This window comes from Ascoidea rubescens (genome assembly GCF_001661345.1).
Source record: "Ascoidea rubescens DSM 1968 unplaced genomic scaffold ASCRUscaffold_13, whole genome shotgun sequence".
Taxonomy (NCBI): domain Eukaryota; kingdom Fungi; phylum Ascomycota; class Saccharomycetes; order Ascoideales; family Ascoideaceae; genus Ascoidea; species Ascoidea rubescens.
Genome location: NW_017962925.1, coordinates 224,578 through 244,908, shown reverse-complemented (window position 1 = coordinate 244,908; position 20,331 = coordinate 224,578). Strand labels below are relative to the sequence as shown.

At 34.6% G+C, this 20,331-nt stretch overlaps 11 protein-coding genes across 11 annotated transcripts; 7 read left to right on the top strand and 4 right to left on the bottom strand.

Moving 5' to 3' along the window:
- Positions 1-1,040: 1,040 nt before the first annotated feature.
- ASCRUDRAFT_23808 (uncharacterized protein) lies at positions 1,041-1,427 on the top strand (the record flags this gene model as incomplete). The annotated part of the gene is made up of 1 exon (XM_020189806.1): positions 1,041-1,427. A coding segment is annotated over one exon (387 nt), but the record flags the coding sequence as incomplete, so codon positions are not given.
- A 1,129-nt stretch (positions 1,428-2,556) lies between these two features.
- On the top strand, positions 2,557-3,201 carry ASCRUDRAFT_9627 (uncharacterized protein; the record flags this gene model as incomplete). The annotated part of the gene is made up of 1 exon (XM_020195204.1): positions 2,557-3,201. One exon carries the CDS (start codon positions 2,557-2,559, stop codon positions 3,199-3,201), a length of 645 nt encoding a protein of 214 aa, XP_020045538.1.
- Positions 3,202-4,456: 1,255 nt separating this feature from the next.
- On the top strand, positions 4,457-6,352 carry MET30 (ubiquitin-binding SDF ubiquitin ligase complex subunit MET30; the record flags this gene model as incomplete). Its single annotated transcript, XM_020190046.1, has 2 exons — positions 4,457-5,034; positions 5,188-6,352. Coding segments are annotated over 2 exons (1,743 nt in total), but the record flags the coding sequence as incomplete, so codon positions are not given.
- Positions 6,353-6,867: 515 nt separating this feature from the next.
- Positions 6,868-8,154, bottom strand: SED5 (t-SNARE syntaxin). The gene has a single exon (XM_020193809.1). The coding sequence runs from the start codon at positions 8,112-8,114 to the stop codon at positions 6,996-6,998; it is 1,119 nt and encodes a 372-aa protein (XP_020045536.1). The 5' UTR covers positions 8,115-8,154; the 3' UTR covers positions 6,868-6,995.
- Positions 8,155-8,693: 539 nt separating this feature from the next.
- ASCRUDRAFT_25292 (alpha-mannosyltransferase) lies at positions 8,694-10,019 on the top strand (the record flags this gene model as incomplete). Its single annotated transcript, XM_020189888.1, has 2 exons — positions 8,694-9,768; positions 9,838-10,019. Coding segments are annotated over 2 exons (1,257 nt in total), but the record flags the coding sequence as incomplete, so codon positions are not given.
- Positions 10,020-10,602: 583 nt separating this feature from the next.
- ASCRUDRAFT_113959 (uncharacterized protein) lies at positions 10,603-13,742 on the bottom strand. The gene has a single exon (XM_020188799.1). It carries the CDS (start codon positions 13,547-13,549, stop codon positions 10,913-10,915), a length of 2,637 nt encoding a protein of 878 aa, XP_020045534.1. The 5' UTR covers positions 13,550-13,742; the 3' UTR covers positions 10,603-10,912.
- Positions 13,743-14,769: 1,027 nt separating this feature from the next.
- ASCRUDRAFT_113819 (uncharacterized protein) lies at positions 14,770-16,058 on the bottom strand. Its single transcript, XM_020188798.1, has 2 exons — positions 15,723-16,058; positions 14,770-15,636 (listed from the first exon to the last, which is right to left on the bottom strand). The coding sequence occupies exons 1-2, from the start codon at positions 15,741-15,743 to the stop codon at positions 15,031-15,033; spliced, it is 627 nt and encodes a 208-aa protein (XP_020045533.1). The 5' UTR covers positions 15,744-16,058; the 3' UTR covers positions 14,770-15,030.
- Positions 16,059-16,373: 315 nt separating this feature from the next.
- ASCRUDRAFT_71942 (zinc-finger domain-containing protein) lies at positions 16,374-16,832 on the top strand (the record flags this gene model as incomplete). The annotated part of the gene is made up of 1 exon (XM_020192010.1): positions 16,374-16,832. The coding sequence occupies one exon, from the start codon at positions 16,374-16,376 to the stop codon at positions 16,830-16,832; it is 459 nt and encodes a 152-aa protein (XP_020045532.1).
- A 195-nt stretch (positions 16,833-17,027) lies between these two features.
- ASCRUDRAFT_113817 (DUF3237 domain-containing protein) lies at positions 17,028-17,826 on the top strand. The gene has a single exon (XM_020188797.1). It carries the CDS (start codon positions 17,223-17,225, stop codon positions 17,736-17,738), a length of 516 nt encoding a protein of 171 aa, XP_020045531.1. The 5' UTR covers positions 17,028-17,222; the 3' UTR covers positions 17,739-17,826.
- An 88-nt stretch (positions 17,827-17,914) lies between these two features.
- SEC28 (coatomer subunit epsilon) lies at positions 17,915-18,817 on the bottom strand (the record flags this gene model as incomplete). Its single annotated transcript, XM_020194700.1, has 1 exon — positions 17,915-18,817. One exon carries the CDS (start codon positions 18,815-18,817, stop codon positions 17,915-17,917), a length of 903 nt encoding a protein of 300 aa, XP_020045530.1.
- Positions 18,818-19,043: 226 nt separating this feature from the next.
- Positions 19,044-20,246, top strand: GET2 (GET complex subunit GET2; the record flags this gene model as incomplete). Its single annotated transcript, XM_020194699.1, has 2 exons — positions 19,044-20,094; positions 20,161-20,246. 2 exons carry the CDS (start codon positions 19,044-19,046, stop codon positions 20,244-20,246), a joined length of 1,137 nt encoding a protein of 378 aa, XP_020045529.1.
- Positions 20,247-20,331: the final 85 nt, after the last annotated feature.

Below are 20,331 nucleotides of genomic sequence, written 5' to 3'. Positions count from 1 at the left end.
ATTCAAGTAATGTGCATGTAAGTGCATTGATATGCATGTAATCTGTTAGATAATTGTCTTATTTGCTATTCTGATTAGCTAAAAAAAATAGCCCTAATAGTGCAGGGGGTCATTTGAACTACAATTGCTCATCAAAGCTAGAACCCAAAATGAGGTTAGGAGAAAAAAATAGATTTGCCCAAAATGAAAACTGTTGTAGCGAATCCATGATAATATATTAAGGTAAAGAAGTATATAGGAAAGAAGAACGTAGAAGAGATCGCCAGCCCGTTTTATAAGGAGCTGGGTTAGATCACAGAGCGTCACAGGAGCAGACCGGTAACAGATACCGAGGGACCGACAGGCGTCAAATGTAGACATCCGGCAGCTTCACAACATATTTCGATTGTATCAGCACTGTTGTTCATCATTGTATCATCATTGTTGTTACTGATTGTACCAGCATTGTCGTCAATTATATTTATTGTTTTAGCTTCTGGAGGGTGTCCGTGTAGGAGGGTTTTGGTGTTTTCTTTGATGGTGGCGTTTGGGCCCAATTTTTTCAGTACTTCGTTGAGCTATTCTTTGCTTACTATAGGACTCTTGTGACGAGTCTTGCTCACTTTTGCAGTTTTCTTCACTTGAGGAGCCATTTCGTCTTTCAGAGACTGACTCTTTTACCATTAACCAGAACTATCATACTTTTGACAATAATGGGGGCGTGAACGAACCACTATTGGTTGATAAATAAGCCAGTAAGCAGAAAAACCAGGTCATTGGCAGACATCCATGGTGCTGGCTTTTGAATTGGAGAACGCTGTCATTTCCGTTTTCAAAGAAAGAGAGAGAAGAGAGAGGAATAAAATTAGGAAGAGGTTATTATCAGAAGGAAGTAAAAGTGATGTATGATATAGTATAATACATAACATATAATATATTTTGTGGATTTTTTGTTCAGACATTCATATGGGATAAAAATAAAACAAACCACAATGATAATAAAACGACTTATTCATTTTTCCCTGACTACTAGGAACAAATTTAGTGAGGGAAAAAGAATTTGGTCATTTTCGAACATTTTAACTGATAAAAAGTCTAAGTTCCAAGGATTTTCGGTAAAATTAAAAGACGAAAATGAAATTACACACTTGCTAAGTGATTTGAAAAATGAGAATCCAAAAATAGCTCAATCTACACATCCGACGATGTTTGCGTGGAGAACAGGAAAATTTGATGAAGCCAGCAATAAGTTCAGGGATATTAGGCAAGGCTACTTTGACTGTGGTGAATCAGGCTCTGGGTACAAGATATCGAAAGTGGTAGAGAACTGTAAGATATATAACGTGTTATGTGTTGTTACCAGATGGTATGGTGGTATTCCACTTGGACCAGCGAGATTTCGAGATATTGCAAGTGTTGCGTTGGAGAGTGTTGAACAGGGCAATTTCTCATCCAGTAAAAGCCATTGCGTGGTGAAGGACGAGAGAGGGCACAGTAAAGAAGCAAAAAGGAGGAGCTGGAAAAAAAGAAGGTGAGCAGGCTTTGGGTGTTTCTCCAGTATTTCTTACAGTTTTGGAGCTGGAGAATACCCCGGATTAGAGCCCAGGAAATTTGGTCTAGAACGCAATTACGGTCTTTGGATGTGGAGGTTTTAGGCTCAAACGAAACGATGGAGCAGAGCATTGTCTGGAGGAAGCAGCTGGACCCTTTATGGCAGCAGGACCTGTGTTTGGAGTGCTTCCATAGTCCAAATAAATGTATATACAGTGTAGATGAATTTGATCGGAGCCATAGGTGTAGGTAATCTAGATGTTTTATGCTACACTGTCCTTTTTTTTGTATTTTTTGAACAGATGTGCATAGGCCAAATTAGTTTAAACACCGATATCAGTGCAAGTGAATGATTGAAAAACTCTTTGATTTATCCTTATTCCCAACTATTTGTAAACAACAGAAAAGCAATTTATCAGGCAGCGAGATAATAGAGTTGCATTAGAGAGTAAAAAAGGAAAAGATAATAGGATTGCAGGATTGAAAGACTGTAATACTAATCGGAATATTTATTGCATACTATCTAACAGTCTCAAAACAGCAGAGAAAAAAGTGATAAATCATTTTGCAGGTTCGTTTTAAATTTAAATTTGCTTGAAGCAAAATCAATAAGTAAAAAACAGGTGAACTAAACAAAAAATTTGGAAAAAAGTTGAAAAAAGTTGAAAAAATAAACAAAAATAAGAAAAAAATAAAAAACAAGTAGAAAAATTTAGCTTTAATCTTTCCTTTTTTGAATTTTCTTTTTCTCGCATTAAGAAAATTTATCAAACAGTAAAATATAGAAAAAAACTTGGAATATAGATAAATTCAAGCAAGACTTTGAGATATCAAAAACGAGCTAGCAGCAGGATTTTAATTTGGAATAGGTTAGATATTGCAATCAGCCCAAAAAGTTAATAAAAGATGAGGTTTTCGTCAACTAAATATTGATCAAAGAGATATAATATACAAATACTACTACAACTACTATTCCCAATAGTAATAATAATAACAATAAAAACAATAAATAAGACACTTATCAATATGGTTGAAGAATACAATAATTTTCAAGACAGTAGTATTCCTACTGGTATCAATAATTTAAACTATGATAATTTATTACCATCGTTTCTTTTAAATGATAATAATATCAATAACAATAATAATAACAATAATAATAACAATAATAATAACAATAATAATAACAATAATAATAACAATAATGATAACAATAATCTAAATACTGATAATGGTAATAAAAAAGAAGAAAATACTAATAAACCAAAATGTGGATTAAAAATCAATACAAGAACAGCCATTGACGACTATTCCTATGACTCCAGCTATAATTACGACAATAATGATGATATTAGCAATATCTATGATTACAGCAATTCGTATTCACTCAATTTAATTAATAATCAAACAGATTACCCTTTTTTATTAACACCAAGTCCATTACCATTGTCGTCATCATCTTCGTATCATTCCAAGGACTCTTCAGTAAGCTCTTGTGAATCGATTATTTATCCACCAACTCCCAAAAACTTCATCAACATTAATCCCATTAACCCCATTAATCATAAAATTAATAACAATAGTAATACTAATTCAAAAAAAAGAAGATTTTCCGACATTAATTACAATGAAGATTCGTCAGATGAATTTGATATTGAAATTGTCCTTTAAGTTTTCTTTGAATATTCTTTAAATTTCCTTAAAGTTTCCTTTAAGGTTCTCTTATTTTTTCGTTTATTTTATCTTTGAAAGATATCTTTGGCATTTTTTACCCTTCGCTTTAATATGTTTTTTCAAATATCCAAGCTCTTTGGTTACTATTTTTTTCTTTCGCTATTGTTTTTAAGTTCAGTTTTACTTCATTGTTCAATTCGTTTTCATTCACTTTTATCCACTCAAATTCGTTTTCCTTCAGTACCACCTGAGTTTAATAGTCCACTCAGAAGACAAGCTCTTTTACAATTGTTTTATAAAATTTCCATATAGTTTTCCCCAGTTCTTCACGTTCTGCAAGTTCTCCAAGTTCCTTCTTCTGTCGATTTTGCCTTATCGTTTAATTGTGATTCTTTCTCCTTATTTGTACGGTGTTCTTTTCGCCTTCCTCACACCCACCACAACCACCACTATGGGTCGCATAATCACGCAGCAGCCATTACGCCACAGCTGGGCGGGTATGAGATGCTGTGGCGTGAAGAGACCACCGGTGTGGAGCAGCCACGGATTGCGCGATCGGCACGCGAAAGCACCTGGCTATCGTCCATTATATATATTGGATATTTCTGCGGCCATCCCCAGCTGCGTCTGCTTCTTCTGCTGCGTCTGCCTCTTTTCAGTGCTTCTCTTCGCTCTCATCACCATGGACTTAGGACCCTTTGACGACAACCACAAGCACAACGCTCTTTCTGCTGACCAGGAGGCTCTTGGCTCTCCCTCCCTTCAGACTGATCTTCATAACACCCTCCAGAAGCCCCATTATGAGAAACAGCTCAATTTGATGGACATCATCAGAGCCAGTGACTTTTCCAGTGAGCTCTCAGCTGCTAACGATTCCAACGATTCCAACGACTCAAGCTCCAGCTCAAACTCAACTTCAAAGATCAGACCAAAATCAAAATCGAAACTAAAGTCAAAATCAAAATCAAAGTCGAAATTAAAGCCAACCGATTCTTCAATAATAACTCCATTTCTAACAAAGCATATTCCTGCTGCCAACTCCAAAGAAGACCTTACCTCCCAGATTATTCATAACCATGAGAAGGACAAACTTATTACAGATTCCATTTCTACGACTACAGCTACCGCCTATATCGATCAAAATGCTTCTGAAACCATCATCAATACCAACAATAAAAAGATCAACAAGACTCCTGCTCTCAACAGTCTCACTGCTCTTAGACCAAAAAGTCAACCGCCTAGTAACTCTTTTGACAATTATCACAAATATTGCTACAGACACAACCCTGAAATCAATTGCAACAAACAAGCTGATCAAGCTAAACTAATTGAAATTCAGAAAAATTTGGAATCTTTGGATCACAATGACAAACAAAACATTTCTCACATTTGGTCAATCTTTTCTGCTGCTCCATCTAAGCAGAAAAATCTAATTTTACAAGGAATTCTTTCAATGTGCTGCTTCTATCAATTGAGTTACATCAGCGAAGAAATTTCAAATCTAATCAAAATCGACTTTATTTCAACCTTACCAGTCCAAATCTCCTTGAAAATTCTATCCTATCTCGACTGCGCTTCTCTTTGCAACGCTGCTCAAGTCTCCAAAAACTGGAAAAGATTAGCTGATGACGACCAAGTTTGGCACCATATGTGTAAACAGCACATCGATAGAAAATGCCCCAACTGTGGATGGGGTTTGCCTTTAATGCATATGAAAAGAGCAAGACAATATGACCAAGTGCAATATGTCTCAAACAACCAACAGCTCCAAAAAAATCCTCTTTCATCCCAAAACTCTCCAAAGATCACTGAACTCAACAACGACTCTTTGTCTTCAGGCTCAGACTCCTCTCAATCCGCCACAGCAGCCACAATTGCTTCTTTCTCCAAAAAAAGATCTCTTGAAAACTCCACTTTATTGCATGATTTGTCTTCTTCCTCCAATCTCTTGCAAAAGCAACCTAAAAAGATAAAACTAATCAGAAAGACAAGACCTTGGAAAACTGTCTACTCTGAAAGATTTAAAGTCGAAAGAAACTGGAGAAAGGGTATCTTCAAAATAAAAGAATTCAGAGGCCATCAAGATGGTATTCTATCTTTGCAATTAAACCACAAAATTTTAATCACTGGCTCTTATGACTCAACAGTCAAAATTTGGGATATTAAATCTGGCAAATTAATCAGAACTCTAATTGGTCACAATAAAGGTGTTAGGTGTCTAAAATTCGACGATTCAAAACTAATCACTGGCTCTCTAGATTCAACCATAAAAGTTTGGAATTATCATTTGGGTACTTGCATCTCAACTTATAGAGGTCATACTGACTCAATCTTATCCATAGATTCCTATAAAAATAAAATTATTGTCAGTGGTTCCGCAGATTGCACTATAAAAGTCTGGCATGTTGAAACAAGAATCTGCCATACACTAAGAGGTCATACTGATTTTGTCAACTGTGTTAAGATCCATCCTGCTTCAAATACAATCTTCAGTTGTAGCGATGATACAACCATAAGAATTTGGGATTTAAAGACAAATAACTGTATAAAAGTATTCCAAGGTGGCTTACGTGGCCATATCGGTCAAGTTCAAACTGTTATACCCTTAACCATCAAAGATAATATCACCGAGGACAAACCAGACAGTGAGGGTGAAGACGATGACTCAAAATCTTCTTCTCAATTTTCAGTCGACAGCACTTTCAATAATAGGAACAGATTGCAAATTGATAATATTAACAATAGTATTGTTGATAATGATATGAGCGAAAGCAGTGATGAAAGCGAAAATAATGATATTGTTGATACGGTTATCCCCAAAGAATTTCTTGATAAACTTCCAAGCCATATGCTAACTTCTTCTTTAGATAATACAATTAAATTGTGGGATTTTAAAGCTAACAACGGAAAGGGAAAATGTGTTAGAACCCAATTTGGTCATCTTGAAGGAGTCTGGTCAATCGCTGCTGATACATTTAGAATCGTTAGTGGAGCTCATGATCGATTGGTTAAAGTCTGGGATCTACAATCTGGTAAATGCATGCATACATTAACTGGACATACTCAAAGTGTTACATGTGTGGATTTAAGTGATAGTAGATTGGCAAGTGGTGATGAAGCAGGTGTTGTTAGAATGTATTGTTTTGATGAAAATTCTGATTAATTTAATGAAGTAACAAAGTGCACAATTCACAAATTTAGAACAAAAAAGAATATCGGTTTGCTTCTGTTTTTTATGCTGTTTTTCTTGGGTTTTTTTGATTTTTTTCCTATTGTATTATACTATATTGATAGCTTGATTTGATTTGAATCATTTACTTATAAAATTTCCATTTACTTTTTCTTGTTTCTATTATTTCATTTCACTTTATTTTTCTGATTCAATTATATTATAACATTGAATGGATTGTGTTACTTCATTAATTATGTCAAAATTTTATGTAATTTTTAAGATTTTTTCTATATTATAATGTGCAATTAATAAAATTATTCATTTTTCTTTTAATTATAACTATAATTATAAATTATAGATTGTAGATTGTAGAATTTAGAATTATTATAGTCCTTATCTTCATTTATTAATGTGTTATTAAAAAATAAAAATGAAATATATAAAATATATTACTAAATTAGACTTTTTATATAAAAAGTTAAAAAGCTTTAAGGAATTGAAAATAAGAAATAAATATATATAGGTGATATAAAACAGAAAAAGCACATCGGTAAAGGAAATAAAGATGAAAAAAAATAAAAAACAAATGAAGAGAATGAAAAATACGAGGTTTGAATAATTAGGACACTAAGACCCATAGCAAGAAGAAAACAATTAATATTGCAAAGATTTTAAAAACTAACCATTTGTTATTTGAAATGCTAGTATAGTATTTAAGTAGTTCTCTGTGAGCACCTTGGATATTCAAAGATATATCGTCGACATTTTGATCGATTCTTTGAATTGATTCACCTTGTTCTTGAACCATTGTAGCTAATTGTTGAAATAAATTACCAACTTCGTTTATGGTTGATTCTATGGTTTCAACTGCTCTGTTTCTTTCTTGTAGATATTGGGAATTTTGTTCTTCAAGCAAAGTCAAAGTTTGAGATTGATCGTTTATAGTCAAGAAGTCATCATTATTATGAGAATTACTGTAATTTTCTTGATCTTGTAAGGTTGAAGATAAGAAGGGATTTTCAGATATAAGACTTTGACCAAGCTGTAAGGAAGCAATTGAAGGTTTATTGTTGTTTGATTGGTTCTGTATTATACCATTTTTCTGGATTTGATTTTGATTTTGATTTTGGTTCTGTATTTGAGGTTGATTATTATTATTATTATTATTATTTGGACCTAAAAGATTTTGGTTATTAATATGGCCCAAAAATTGATTTTTCTTATTTTTGGAGGAAATTTCGTTTTGTTGTCTGACTTCCAAAACTGATTTAAATTCTCCACTAACATTTTTGAATTTTGAATTCAACAAGTTTAAAACATTTTTTGAATATAGAGAAATTTGAGACAGCGGAGGGTTGTTTCTGTTTATGGTCTCGTTGGATAGATTATTGCTACTATTTATAAACTGTTGCAAGCTCTTCAAGGATTTCTCAATTTTGAAGATATCTTGTTTGATAACGTAGGTCAATTCAGCGATTTCGATGGGTCGATCATCAAAGAAGGATTTCTTCTTTGCGATCAAAGCGAGTTTGGCGAGAAGATCAGTGGTGTGAGCTATGTCCTTAGCTATTTGAGAGGCTCTGGAAGAGAACTCAGACTTATTGTAGTTCTTGTTGGAGGCAATGGTCTGGGGATGGTTCTGTTGCTTGTTGATTCTGTTGAAGTTGTTGACGCACTGTTGGAACTCCAAGGTTCTGTCCTGGATAGAGGAGGGTGAGGACAATAAAGCAGCAGACATGACAGAAGGAGTGAAGATAAAGCAGAGCAACCTGATGGAGATGAAGAAGGTGGAGATGGTGAAGCAGAAGAAGAAGAAGAAGCAGAAGCAGAAGAAGAGCTGGTTCTGTGCTCTGAGCTGTTCACTTCAAGAGCCATACGCGTGGTCTCACCAGCACTTGCATCTCATCACCTCTTCTCTTCTTTTCTCTTCTTCTTCTTCTTCTTCTTCTTCTTCTTCACCATCTCCACCTTCTTCTTCCTCTGCTGCTTTTGCTTCCTCTTCCTCTTCTCCAGATGCTCCATCATGCCTCCGCTTTCTAAAAGAAGGTTCCTCAAGGTGTTTCTCACTCTTGTGTTTGTCTACTGCTGCTTTTCCTTGTTCCTGAGCAGGGTCCCACAGGACCCCAGCGACTCCACCTCCACTCTCTTCAGCTACTACGAATACAGGGACAAGTTTCTCTCTGAGTTGTACAGGGACAACACTCGTGAGGTTAGTTACAAAAACATTCTCAACGACGACACAGGCGTCTTCAACTGGGTCTTGGATCAAATTGTACAGGCGAAACCTACCTGCCCTCCATTGGATACCTACATCAACAACCAAAAATCAAAAGAGTTGTTTGACACTGATGATTTTGTATTTTCCTACGATTACCTATCCAACTTGCTTCAGATTGACTACAACCAATTGCTCAATCTAAAACAAAACCACCAGCAGTACTTGGACTTTGCCAAATCATCTACCAACTCAGTTTTCGGACCACTTGATAAAGAAAAAAAGACCTCTTCTCGTCATGATGATAATACTAACAACAAAATTCAAAATGGTATTGTCTATGTTGGTGGTGGAAAATACAGCTGGCTAGCTCTTCTAAGTATAACCCAATTGAGACTAACCAACTCAACTACTCCAGTTGAGGTCTTTATTGCAACCGAAGAGGATTATGATCAAGACTTTTGCGAAACCGTTTTGCCAACTTTGAATGCTCATTGCAATCTATTATACAAAAAACTTGATATCTCAATTTTCACAATGAATGACATTCCACTCAAGGGTTATCAATATAAAAACTTGGCTCTCTTAATATCAGATTTCGAAAACATTTTATTCATCGATGCCGATAATTTTCCAACTAAAAAAGTTGATTCTTTGTTCATTTCAAAGCCTTTTTTGAAAACAGGTCTAGTAATTTGGCCTGATTATTGGGCAAGAACAACTAATCCTAATTGGTACGATATCGCTGGTATCTCATTTGAAAAAAAAATAATAAGAAACTTAAATTATTACAAAACAAAATTTCCTGATAAGGAGTTAAATCAAATCGATACTCTAAAGGACGCAAACTTTCATGATTTAAATAACACTTTGCCCAATCCAACTTCGGAATCTGGCATGTTACTAGTCAATAAAAAGAAACACGTCAAAACTCTATTGTTATCTCTATATTATAACGTCTTTGGCCCAACTTATTATTATCCTCTATTTACTCAGGGCTCTGCTGGCGAAGGTGACAAAGAAACCTTTATAGCTTCCGCTTTTACTTTAAATCTACCTTACTATCAGCTCCAAAAGAAATTCAAATGGATCGGTTATCACGACGAAAATGAAAAATTTAATGCAAAGGCTCTAGGCCAATATGATCCAATAATTGATTATCAAAATTTTGAAAACGGTTTGACATATCAGGTTTTGTTCCAAAATAACAACGAATTCCCCAATAACGATTCTATATCTATTCCAGACGTTTTATTCATGCATTTATCTTACCCAAAATTAATTCCAGAATTATTATTAGAGAAACAAGAACTAACTAAAGATGATGGATCACATAGAAGATTATATATTGGCATGACCGAATCCCTAGGCTACGATTTCGAATTACAAGTCTGGCAAATATTTAATGGTTTGTTATGTAAAAATTATACCGGTTTTTCCCCAGTAAATAAAAGATTGACTGGAACTTCATTGAAATATTATCAAAATCAAAATCTTGATAAAATATGTGAAACAATGGTCGATCATGTCCAATTTTTGAAACAAAATCCAGAAATAATATCAAAACTTATACCTACCACTGAAAAAGAAGTTAAAGAGACATCAATTGTGCAAAAAACTCAAGAGCTTGAAGATAAACTTAATATAAATAATGAAATCAATCATGGAGTTGAGCAGTTTGGTCAATTTGAAAAAATTGAATAATCTAAATTTTATTATTAAAGTAAAATTAATTATCTTTTATTCTTATATTTTGATTTACTTTTTTTTTGTTTCATTTATTCTTTCTTTTGTCTGTTTTATTTTGGTTTAAGTTTTTTCTATTTGTTCACTTTTGTTTGAGTTTTTATTTTTTTTTATTTTGCTTATTTATTTTTATTGATTATATTGGTTCCATTTTTATACAATATAGATAAGGGCAATCCACCAAGAATACTACATTTTACTTAGAACATGTTCACAACGTAAATTATTTTTAACTTTATTGTTTTAATAACAAACTTTTTGTTTTAAACATGACATCTATAAAAACCAAAATAGATAAAAAAATTGAAAAATTGAAAAATTGAAAAATAAGGAAATAAATAAAACAGAAATATTATTGTACTGGAAAGGGAAAGGGGAAATAAAAGTATAAATCAAGAGGGAAAATAAAAATGATGGAATTGGATAATTAATTGTGGATAATCTATTGAAAAATGCAAAATTAAATTTAGCTTTGAAAAGTCAGCTCAGAAGATAAAATTAAAATTTGAAAGTTGAAAATAAAAAATTTACAAAAAAAATACTAATTTTAGATCAAGTATATTTTTAGAATAAACTCAAGTTTGAGCTGGATTAACTGTGCGTGGTTGATTGGCTCCCAAATCATTTATATTTGAGCTCATAAAGTTATTAATTTGAGGCACATTGCTGGCAGCAAATTCTTGTATATTGAAAGGTTGATTGGAATAAGAATTATTGCTCAAAGCATTATCAATTTTGTAATCATCATTACTCGATTCATTATTATTAGCAGTGTAATTAGAATCTAATGGTAATTGTTGAGGTGATGAGTTAAAAGCCACATTGTTTGTGCTTTTATTATCAGAATTTTGATTTTCGGTATTAACGAAAGAAGTTCTATTGCTGAAAGGATTGGCAACAATTGAATTTCTGACAGAGTTTCTGCTAATACTTAGATTTCTTCTTAAATTTGAAGAATCAGGTTGACCAGAATAACCATTGATGGAATAATCAGAGCCTTGAGCTAGATTGACAGCAGTTTCTAAATCGAGTATTAAATCACCAGCACCTTGGTAGCCATTTAATAATTTATATTTGATTTCAGTTTTTAAAAACCGAATCCAATCTCTGTTTGACCAATCTTTGAGTAGGGTTTTATTTGTATATTCAGGCACAACTGGGATTGAATTTGTATCAATTTGGTCTTGTTTTGATTTTTGTTTTGAGGTTAAGCCAAATTTGATTTTTTTTGAGTTTTTCCTTTGGTGAGATTTATTTGATTGGTTTTGGTTTTGATTGGGATTGCTGTTGCTTAAATCTCTTAAGGCCGGTTTATTATCAATTTTCAAGTCAATTAATTTAAGACAGTCGTTGTAGTTTAGATATTTTGTTCTTGGTAGGACAGGCAAGGCAAATAGTAGGGAATTTAGATTTGATTTATCGGACACTAATTTTTTGGGTCTTCCATATAAATTAAAGGCGTCGAATACTGGAATCATGAACCTGATCATTGTTTCAAAACTTTTGACGGAAGGATGATTTTCAGGAATGATATATAGAGAGGTGTTGAGGGATGTTGTGTTGGAGGTTGAGGTTATGTTTAGACTTTCAAAGCTTTCGTTACGATTCGAAGCAGATAGGTGACTGTTTAAAGAGGAGTTTGAGTTTTTTCTTTTGACAAAGGAATTCAAGGAGGAGGATCTTGATCTTATATTGGTGTTATTTGAGGGAGAGGATAAGTTTTGATTTGAAATTGAGGCCAAGTTTAAATTTGAGGAGGATGAGGAAATTGAATTTGAAGGGTTGTTGAAGAATTTCCAGTTATGGATGGTGATTTCGCCGTCGAGTTTCATTAAAGAGCTATGATCAATAACTTCAGGGCCCTGTGGGTAGACAGCAAAACAAGAGTTTGCCTTTTTAATTGAGATTAGTAGATTTTTCTTTATTGTTTTATTCGAGGAATAGATTGATAGAGAGCCGGATTTGCTGTCGCTGTTATTTGAAGGAGCGACAACAATATAGACTTTGAACCATTTTGAAGTTATGAAGTTCAACCTTATGTTTGCCCATTCAGCTATGGAGTATCTTGTTTCTGATAGTAGAGTTTTGACGTCGGAGAGAAGGATTGCCTTTGCAGATAATAGAGCGCCAGTGTAGGCTTCATGAAGGCAGTTGTATTCAAAGTTGGACAAGATCAAAGCTGAGAACCATTTTTTTAGAAGATCTAGGGAAGTGAATTTTAGAATGTAGTTATTTAAAGAGGGACTGAAGATGGTTATGGTTAGGTTGTTGAAGTCATTTATAAAATTTGCGTCTGCTACGTTGATGTAGATGGGTTTAAAGTCAATTTCGTCAGATTTCCAGATTGACAATTCGTTACCAGATAAGGAGCCGTAGCCATTTATGAACTCGTTGTTGTTGTTACTGTTGTTACTGTTGTTACTGTTGTTGTTATTATTAGTGTTGGTGATGCTGTTATTATTTTGAGGTGTATTTGCTACTGAAGAAATGAAATTTGAATTTTTAATGAGTAGAGAAAAAAAACCTTCAATGTAAACTCTTGCTTGTTGGGAATTGATTAGAGTTAGAATTGGGATCAATTCTTCAGGAGTTGAGTCAGGTAAGTCCCAAGGAGAGGATAATCGTCTTCTTGAGGGAGTTTGTGGATTTTGAGTATTTTGGTTATTTTGGTTATTTGAGAGACTTTTTTGGCTTGTAATCGAGCGATGTTTTGAATGGGATAATTTGGTGGACGAGTTGTTATTTAGGTTTGTTTGAGAGGAATTATTGTTGAGATATTCGTCGGGACTATTTGAGTAGGAGGCTCTTGAGGTAGATCTGGCTCTCATGAAGGAAGTGGGAATTGATTGTTGGGGGTGAAGTTTTTGTTGTTGGGCAGGTTGTGGTGAAGACTGGGTAGGAGAATCAGGAAGAGAAGCAGAACCAGGTTGGAATTGAAGTTGAGGCGAAGGGTTGTTGATGGGATCGTTTAGTACGTTTGTAGAGTTTAAAGAGGGCGAAGCTGAGTGGTTTGAGATTGGATTTGCATTTTGATTTGGGATTTGATTATCGGAGATATTTTGTTGAGAAGTGGTGGGAATCTGTGGATTTTTTTGTTTTTGAGCAGTGTTTTTATCAGATTTATCATTTTTTTCATTAGACGCAGCTATCAAGTCTAGTTTTGACTTTGATTTTGATCTGCCTCTACCAAAGATCTTTGAAAAACCGGGCATGATAAATTAAAATATAAAATATAAAATATAAAATGTGGTTGTACTAATTAAAAGCAAAAGGCCAAAGAACCAAACGACAAACAGTGGAATATAGTATAAAAGAATAAAAATGGTAGAAAGAAGAGTTCAACGACAAGCAGTGGACCAGTGAGATTTGTTGAACCAGGAAGATGAGTAAAGTTCAAAACAACGACAGCAGGGCAGTAGACAAGAAAGAATTGAGAGAGAGAGTAAAACCAAGGGTTTTTTACGACTTTTGGGAAGATGAAATTAGAAGAAGAAAAAAAAAAGCAAGGGAAGGAGCATTTTATTTATATTTATATCTTTGTAAGAGCCATTAATCACAAATCATAAATCTAAAGCATAGTGACAAATTCCAGCAGGATCAAAGAGCGCTTGGACTGGAGCAAAGCACGGCACGGCCGCAGTGTCGTCCGCACCCGTCTTCGACGCTCTTCGTCACGCGCGCCCTTTCCGTGCTGCAGCCCGCGCTGACGAGACAACTGCCCAGCGTTGACCGGCTAGACTGGCATATTGCCCAGAAAATACCTGCTAGTGGCGGGAGAGACAAGCGAAAGCAGGCACAGCGAAATGCCGTCACGGACGATGAACGGTGTGCAGACGACAGAGAGCAGCGACCGCAAGATACGAAGCGGCAGCAGCAGACCAGGCCCGAGCAGCAGCAGAGGCATAGGATGAGTAAAAGCAGGCAGCAGCAGCAGCAGCAGCAGCAGCAGCAGCAGCGGAACGAGAAGCGGCGGCAGGGCCGAGATGGGCTGCCGTGGCGGAAGAAGCTCCATTCCTATGCTTTCTGTCTGTTCTATTAATAGCGAACAACTGTTGGGCAGCCCAAAACGGGAATCATTCTTGAGACGTCTTTTGTGTACGAGGACCGAGAGCTGCGTTTCCGGCAAGCAATCGTCGAGCAGCTTTGCTCATTTCCAGCTCTTTGCTGTTTTTCTGTTTATTTGCTGTTTATTTGCTGTTTGTATACTGCTCATTTACTGTTCATTCATTCGCCCACTGCTCATTTCCTCATTTGCTATTATCTCACCCATCAGCTCTCTTGTCGTTGCCCTCAACCTGAATCGAGCCCATTGAGCTTCTTACTCTCACCTTCCTCCCCTGCTGTAGCGGAATGTTTTGTGCGTTTTAGGGTTCAGGCTTCGTTGGCTTAGGCTGTGGCACGTGCATGCTTGCAAAACAGGGACGTTTCTGTTCTCTGCTGTGCTGGAGTCAGGATTAATACCGATATATGAGCATAATCCAAACGCATTCAAATTCAATTTGTATTAAAACATCAAAAATTAACTAAAAAATTCACTGTATTAGCCATAATCACATTCATATTACGTATACTACGTGTATTACGTATACTACTTATATTACGTATATTACTTATATTACTTATATTACGTATATTACTTATTGTTTATCATCTTACCACTCTTTTTTGACTATTCTTTTTCACATCCACCAACTCAACTGGTCTTTTTGGATTCCTTTTCAAATTCTTTCATCTCAACTTTATTCAAAGTGTCGGCTTTTTCATTATAGGCTTTTTCTAGGCTTTTGACTTGTTTTACCAATGTTTCATAATCAATTGATTTCTTGTCCAATTTCTTTTCTAAACTGATTAACTCGCTGGGCTTCTTTCCCAATATCTCTGTTTGCACGATTGTTTCATATTTAACGATCTTCTTCAATATGTTCAAAACCGTTGGAATAGCTAATAATAGAAATAATATAGCTCCAGAAAGATAGAAATTTCTTTGGTTATAAAACTTCGTAGCGATCAACTCTGGTGTAATCAACACATTTGTTCCCACGTTATCTTGACTGCCATCGCCATTCCCACTGTTTCCAAGGCCAGTGCTTTCCGGGTGGAGGTTGATCGATGATGACCTATTCAATGCGTCCAAAAACAACAACAAAATTAATCCCCCAAAACACTTGATCGATACTCGAAACTCTAACGAACTCGAGACATAATCTGCCACTGTAATAAACTGTTTCCTGATGATTATTGGAAACGGAATAACCAATATTGTTATAATGCTCATTTCAATAATCAACGATAAAAATATCTGTCAACCAAAACCACACTCTCTGTTAGTACTATGTTCCCCTTTTATTCTTCACCACGTCTTTCCAATTCTTCAATTTCACTTACAAAAGTCATATACAAAGACATCTTCGCTCAATTACAATTCTCTATCCTCTCTATTCTATAGTATAACCCTCTGGTCTCTTAAATGTACCTGTACCTGTATCTATCCACTGATCTTGTATATATAGATATATATACCCACGCCCTTTGTATCTTCCTCTTCAAATCCTCACTTGCTCCCGAAGCACATGACACTACATCTCAACAGACACCTTTTATCTTTACATTTGCTCTTTCAATTTGCTCTTTCTAGCTAATTGATTTAGCTAATCAATTTCATATTCGTATCTTGTTTTTTGCTTTTTCTCTTGTCCACAACGTCATCACAATCCCATCGCGACCCCATCGCGACCCCATCTCATTCTACTTTCATCTATCAAGTTATAATATCCAACTCAAAAATCCATCCCAATGGATCTCCCTATCACAATCACACTAGGGCTCTCTTCCTCTATCGCTCAATTAGGGCTCAGATCACGTTTTTCTTGCTTCAAAATCTCAAAGCGAACCAATCGAATTCTCCTGTTTGGACATCACTTTCAATTTCACTTTCATACTCTCAATCACAATCGTATTGACCAACATCACAATAAAATAAAATAAAATAAATAAAATAAAGCAAAGAAAAACAAAACCTTCCCTCAACTCTAAACCATGTCCCTACCAATTCTTAGACAATCCATCAAAAGATCTACTTTCATACGTCTATATTCTTCCGAATCCTCCAAACCCTCTTCTTCTCCTGCTTTGCCTACTGTAAAAGATGTTGGTACTCCTGATATAAATAACGCCTTTCAACAAGCTCCCAACAGAATCGCTCCTTGGTCTCAATCTCAAAAACCAAAAAATCAAATATTTTCCTCCCTCAGATTTATTCAAAAAGACTTGTCAAAACAACCACAACCTTATTCTGCTATGGAACTAATCCAAAAACATCCAATCCAATACATCTCCAAAAACATAGCTGTTTGTAATGGAAATAAAGGTCCTCACCAAGGTCACCCCAGAGTTTATATCAACCTAGATAATGTAGCTGCCGTACCATGTGGTTATTGTGGTACTCGATATGCAAAAGAAGAATTTAAAGATCTAATTGAAAGCAAGTCTTCCTAAATAATTCCTACAAATAAATTCTCAATAAATTCATATTATATCTCATAAATAAATATTTTTCAATTTTATATTCTATTCTATTCTATTCTATTTTATTCAACTTCCTTCCATCTTTCTTGACTCTCTTTCACCTGTTTCTCTCTAATTCAATGCTATTGGAATTCATTTGCTTCTATATTCTGTAAATTTATACCCCAAGCGAACTCCGAACTTCCTCATCAAACACTATTCAACCCCCGACTCTGATTGATCCATGCCGCCTTCCTTCCTTTCATTCCATTTCATATATATAATCTCCGATCCACCCACTTTTATTCATATCTACATCTCTTCTTTTTCTTTTTCTTAAACAACTCAATTCCGCTTTATCCCATCGTCTTCCACACCAAAATGTCTGCTCCACCTATTCCAACTCTCAAACCCGTTATCTTTATCAACATCATTGTCGATGAACCTTCTGTAGTTTATTCCAATGACACTACTTCCTTGACATATGTCAACATCAAAGGCGGCTACACAAAATCTCTTGATAATGATCTTCCCTTTGATTGTGACATTATTGCCGGCACTGATCACATCACTTCGATTAATGGCATCTCCAATCCTCCAGTCAGTAACCTTGACTGCAGAATCTTATTGAAATCAAAGAAAAATGGCGGTGGCATTGAAATGAAATATTCCGGTGTGGTTCAAATCAACAAAGCAATCGCTGATGTCTTTTCAAAGGCTTCTTCCACAATGGAATACACCGATGGATATCTCAGTAACTCGCCTTATTTTTTATTAGATGGTTCCTGTGCTGACGAAAAATGGGTATCAAATCAAAATTTCATTGGTAAAGGTCGCTTTGTCAGAGATCAACAAGGCAACTTAACCGTTCAATATTATATTTACATCTTCAATTGATCCCCTTTTAAATTTACGACTTTTCTTCTTTTTCTTCTTTTTTCCATTTATTTATTTTATATTTAAATTCTGATAATATAATAAAAAAAAAATAAAAAGAAAAAGTGATAGTAAATATAAATTTCCATTAATAGTTAACAATCTCAATATACTCTCAACGTATACATCGATCAAATTTATATACTATATTTTTGTACAATTTCATCAAACATTGCATCCTTTTCTTTATAATCAATGATATATGGGTGTTGTCCCTTGGATAATTGGTTCAATCTTTGTATTAACTCTTCAACTTTCTTATTATCTCCATTAATAACATAATATGTAATCTCATTCGCTAAGAAATTTAAATCATCACCATTCAACAACTCTATTTGATCGATGATTTCTTTAGATTCAGGAAAATGTTTCATTTGCAAATTAATAATCAACAAACTAACTAATGATTTAACACTCGTATTAGATTGCGAAATCTCTTCCCAAAAATAAAAACTCGATTGTAATTTGTCATCACTCCCAGATACAGAATTGGCCCAGCTCTCGCTCAAATTATAAATTATAGAATCCTGAGATATTTGTCTAGAGTTTTTCAACTCTTTTATAGCTAAATCTAATCGATTTCTCAATAATTGAATTTGAACAATAACTGAAATACATTCCAAGGAATTTTCACCTTTACTCAACAACGTTAATGCATCTTCATAGTTCCCATATTGCTTAACCAAATAAATTGACCCCAATACTAGCGTGGTCTCATCGTTTGTGTGCCTTGAGATAAATTCTTCAAACTTTAGATGAATATCGTTCTTTGATGGATTCCTTACATATAATGCATACAATCTAATAGCCTCCAATCCAGCTGGCAAGGCTCTGCCATTTTGTTCTTCTGCCTGAATGTAATTCAACACCCCAGAAACATCTCCCAATGATATCCTGGATCTTAAAATATACTCTTCAGCTCTTGCTGCAACGCTGCCTGAAAACGATTTCAACGATGTCTCTGCGACCAACTTGAATTGACCCGAAAAAAACTTTTGGCGAATCGTGTAAAGCTCGTCTGAGTCCCCATATGCCTCCATCTCAACTACTGAATGATATCCTGCGAATTGCCCACTGCTGTTGCTTCTGCTGCTTCTGCTGATGATCTTCTCAATCAGCTCCTAGATACGTGGCGAAAGAGTCCGTCCGCGGATTGCAGCATCCGCACTTTCTCCGTTTCGCGGATTTGCTGTTGTGAAGCTCTTTCCAATTTTTTTCTCTATCTACAGCTCCAACATATTCAATTATAATAACCATCTTCAGAAAATGTCTACTTTGAGCGAGGCAGAAAAGCGCAAGTTATTGAGAGAGAGACGTGCTGCTAAATTGAAGAATCAGGGCTCTTCCCGTCTCCAGAAAATTACAAACTCAAACTCCTCTTTCCAGCCAACTGCTACTAAACCTGTAGCTAATTCTCATCTCCAAGAAGCCCAGATCAAGGACAATGCTAATAACATTGCTAATTCTAATGCCAATGCTTCCAATACTAAAAGTGATAATGACACTTCCAATATTACAAATGAAAACGAGAACGAAAAACGGTCAAATCTCAAGTCTTCATCCCTAGCAAATTCAGCAATCAATGAAGACAAAATTGATGAGTTGTCGATCGATCAATCTTCTAGTTTTAAATCCTTTTCTGACAATTCCAATGCTTTCAACAGGAGAACTAAAATGAGCAGAATCTCAATGATGTTAAATGAACCTCCAAATCTTGAAGAATATGATGATCATGAACACGATCATGAACACGATCTGGATCCACAAGATCAGGATATCGACACTTTGAACTTTAATGGAAGCAGTATTGACGTTACTGATTTGGAAATTGATAAATTGTCAAAAATTTTTGTTGATTCTATAAACAAAAGTCAGTTTTCAAATGGTAATGACCAAGATGGTACCTTTAATCCTTCAATGAATGATTTTGTCAAGGAAATGTTCGGAAATGATGAATTTGAAGGAATTTTAAGCAATTTCAACCGTCAAAATTTTAATCAAGGAAACACTAATAATAATAATAATTTTCCACCTGGTCATGGCCAGGAAGTATTAAAATACAACAAGTATTTAACTCACCAATTTAAGGCAAAATTCACCTTATTCAAATTTATTATTTTATTGATTGCTGTCATTTACAGTTTTTCTCAACATGAGACTTATTCATCATTAGATAAAATTGCCAGAATAGAAGATTATCCTAAAACAACATTTTATTATTTCTTCTTAATCTTTGAATTTTTTTCCTCATTATTTTTTTATTTGCTCTATAATTTCCATTTTTTCAAATTTGACTACATTTTTGATTCAATTATTGGTAAAGGAATTTCTTATGCTCAACCATTTATACCTATATATATTCTAAATTATTTAAAATTGTTAGCTCAATATTGTGAAATGATTGGATTTATTGTTAATGACTTGGCATTTGTGGTTGTCATATTTGGCTTGCTCTCTTATTTTAATTAATTCAATATATTTTTTTGTAATATATTTCTATTTTATTAATATCGCGTTTCAATTCAAAACTAACAATTTAAAATTAACAATTAAC

Bases quoted from the DNA above. Each gene is read 5' to 3' on its own strand.
- SED5 (XM_020193809.1), bottom strand. From the start codon at position 8,114: ATGTCTGCTGCTTTATTGTCCTCACCCTCCTCTATCCAGGACAGAACC.
- ASCRUDRAFT_113959 (XM_020188799.1), bottom strand. From the start codon at position 13,549: ATGCCCGGTTTTTCAAAGATCTTTGGTAGAGGCAGATCAAAATCAAAG.
- ASCRUDRAFT_113819 (XM_020188798.1), bottom strand. From the start codon at position 15,743: ATGTCTTTGTATATGACTTTT. The intron at 15,637-15,722 runs GTAAGTGAAATT...TTTGGTTGACAG, and splicing joins TGTCTTTGTATATGACTTTT to ATATTTTTATCGTTGATTAT.
- ASCRUDRAFT_113817 (XM_020188797.1), top strand. From the start codon at position 17,223: ATGTCTGCTCCACCTATTCCAACTCTCAAACCCGTTATCTTTATCAAC.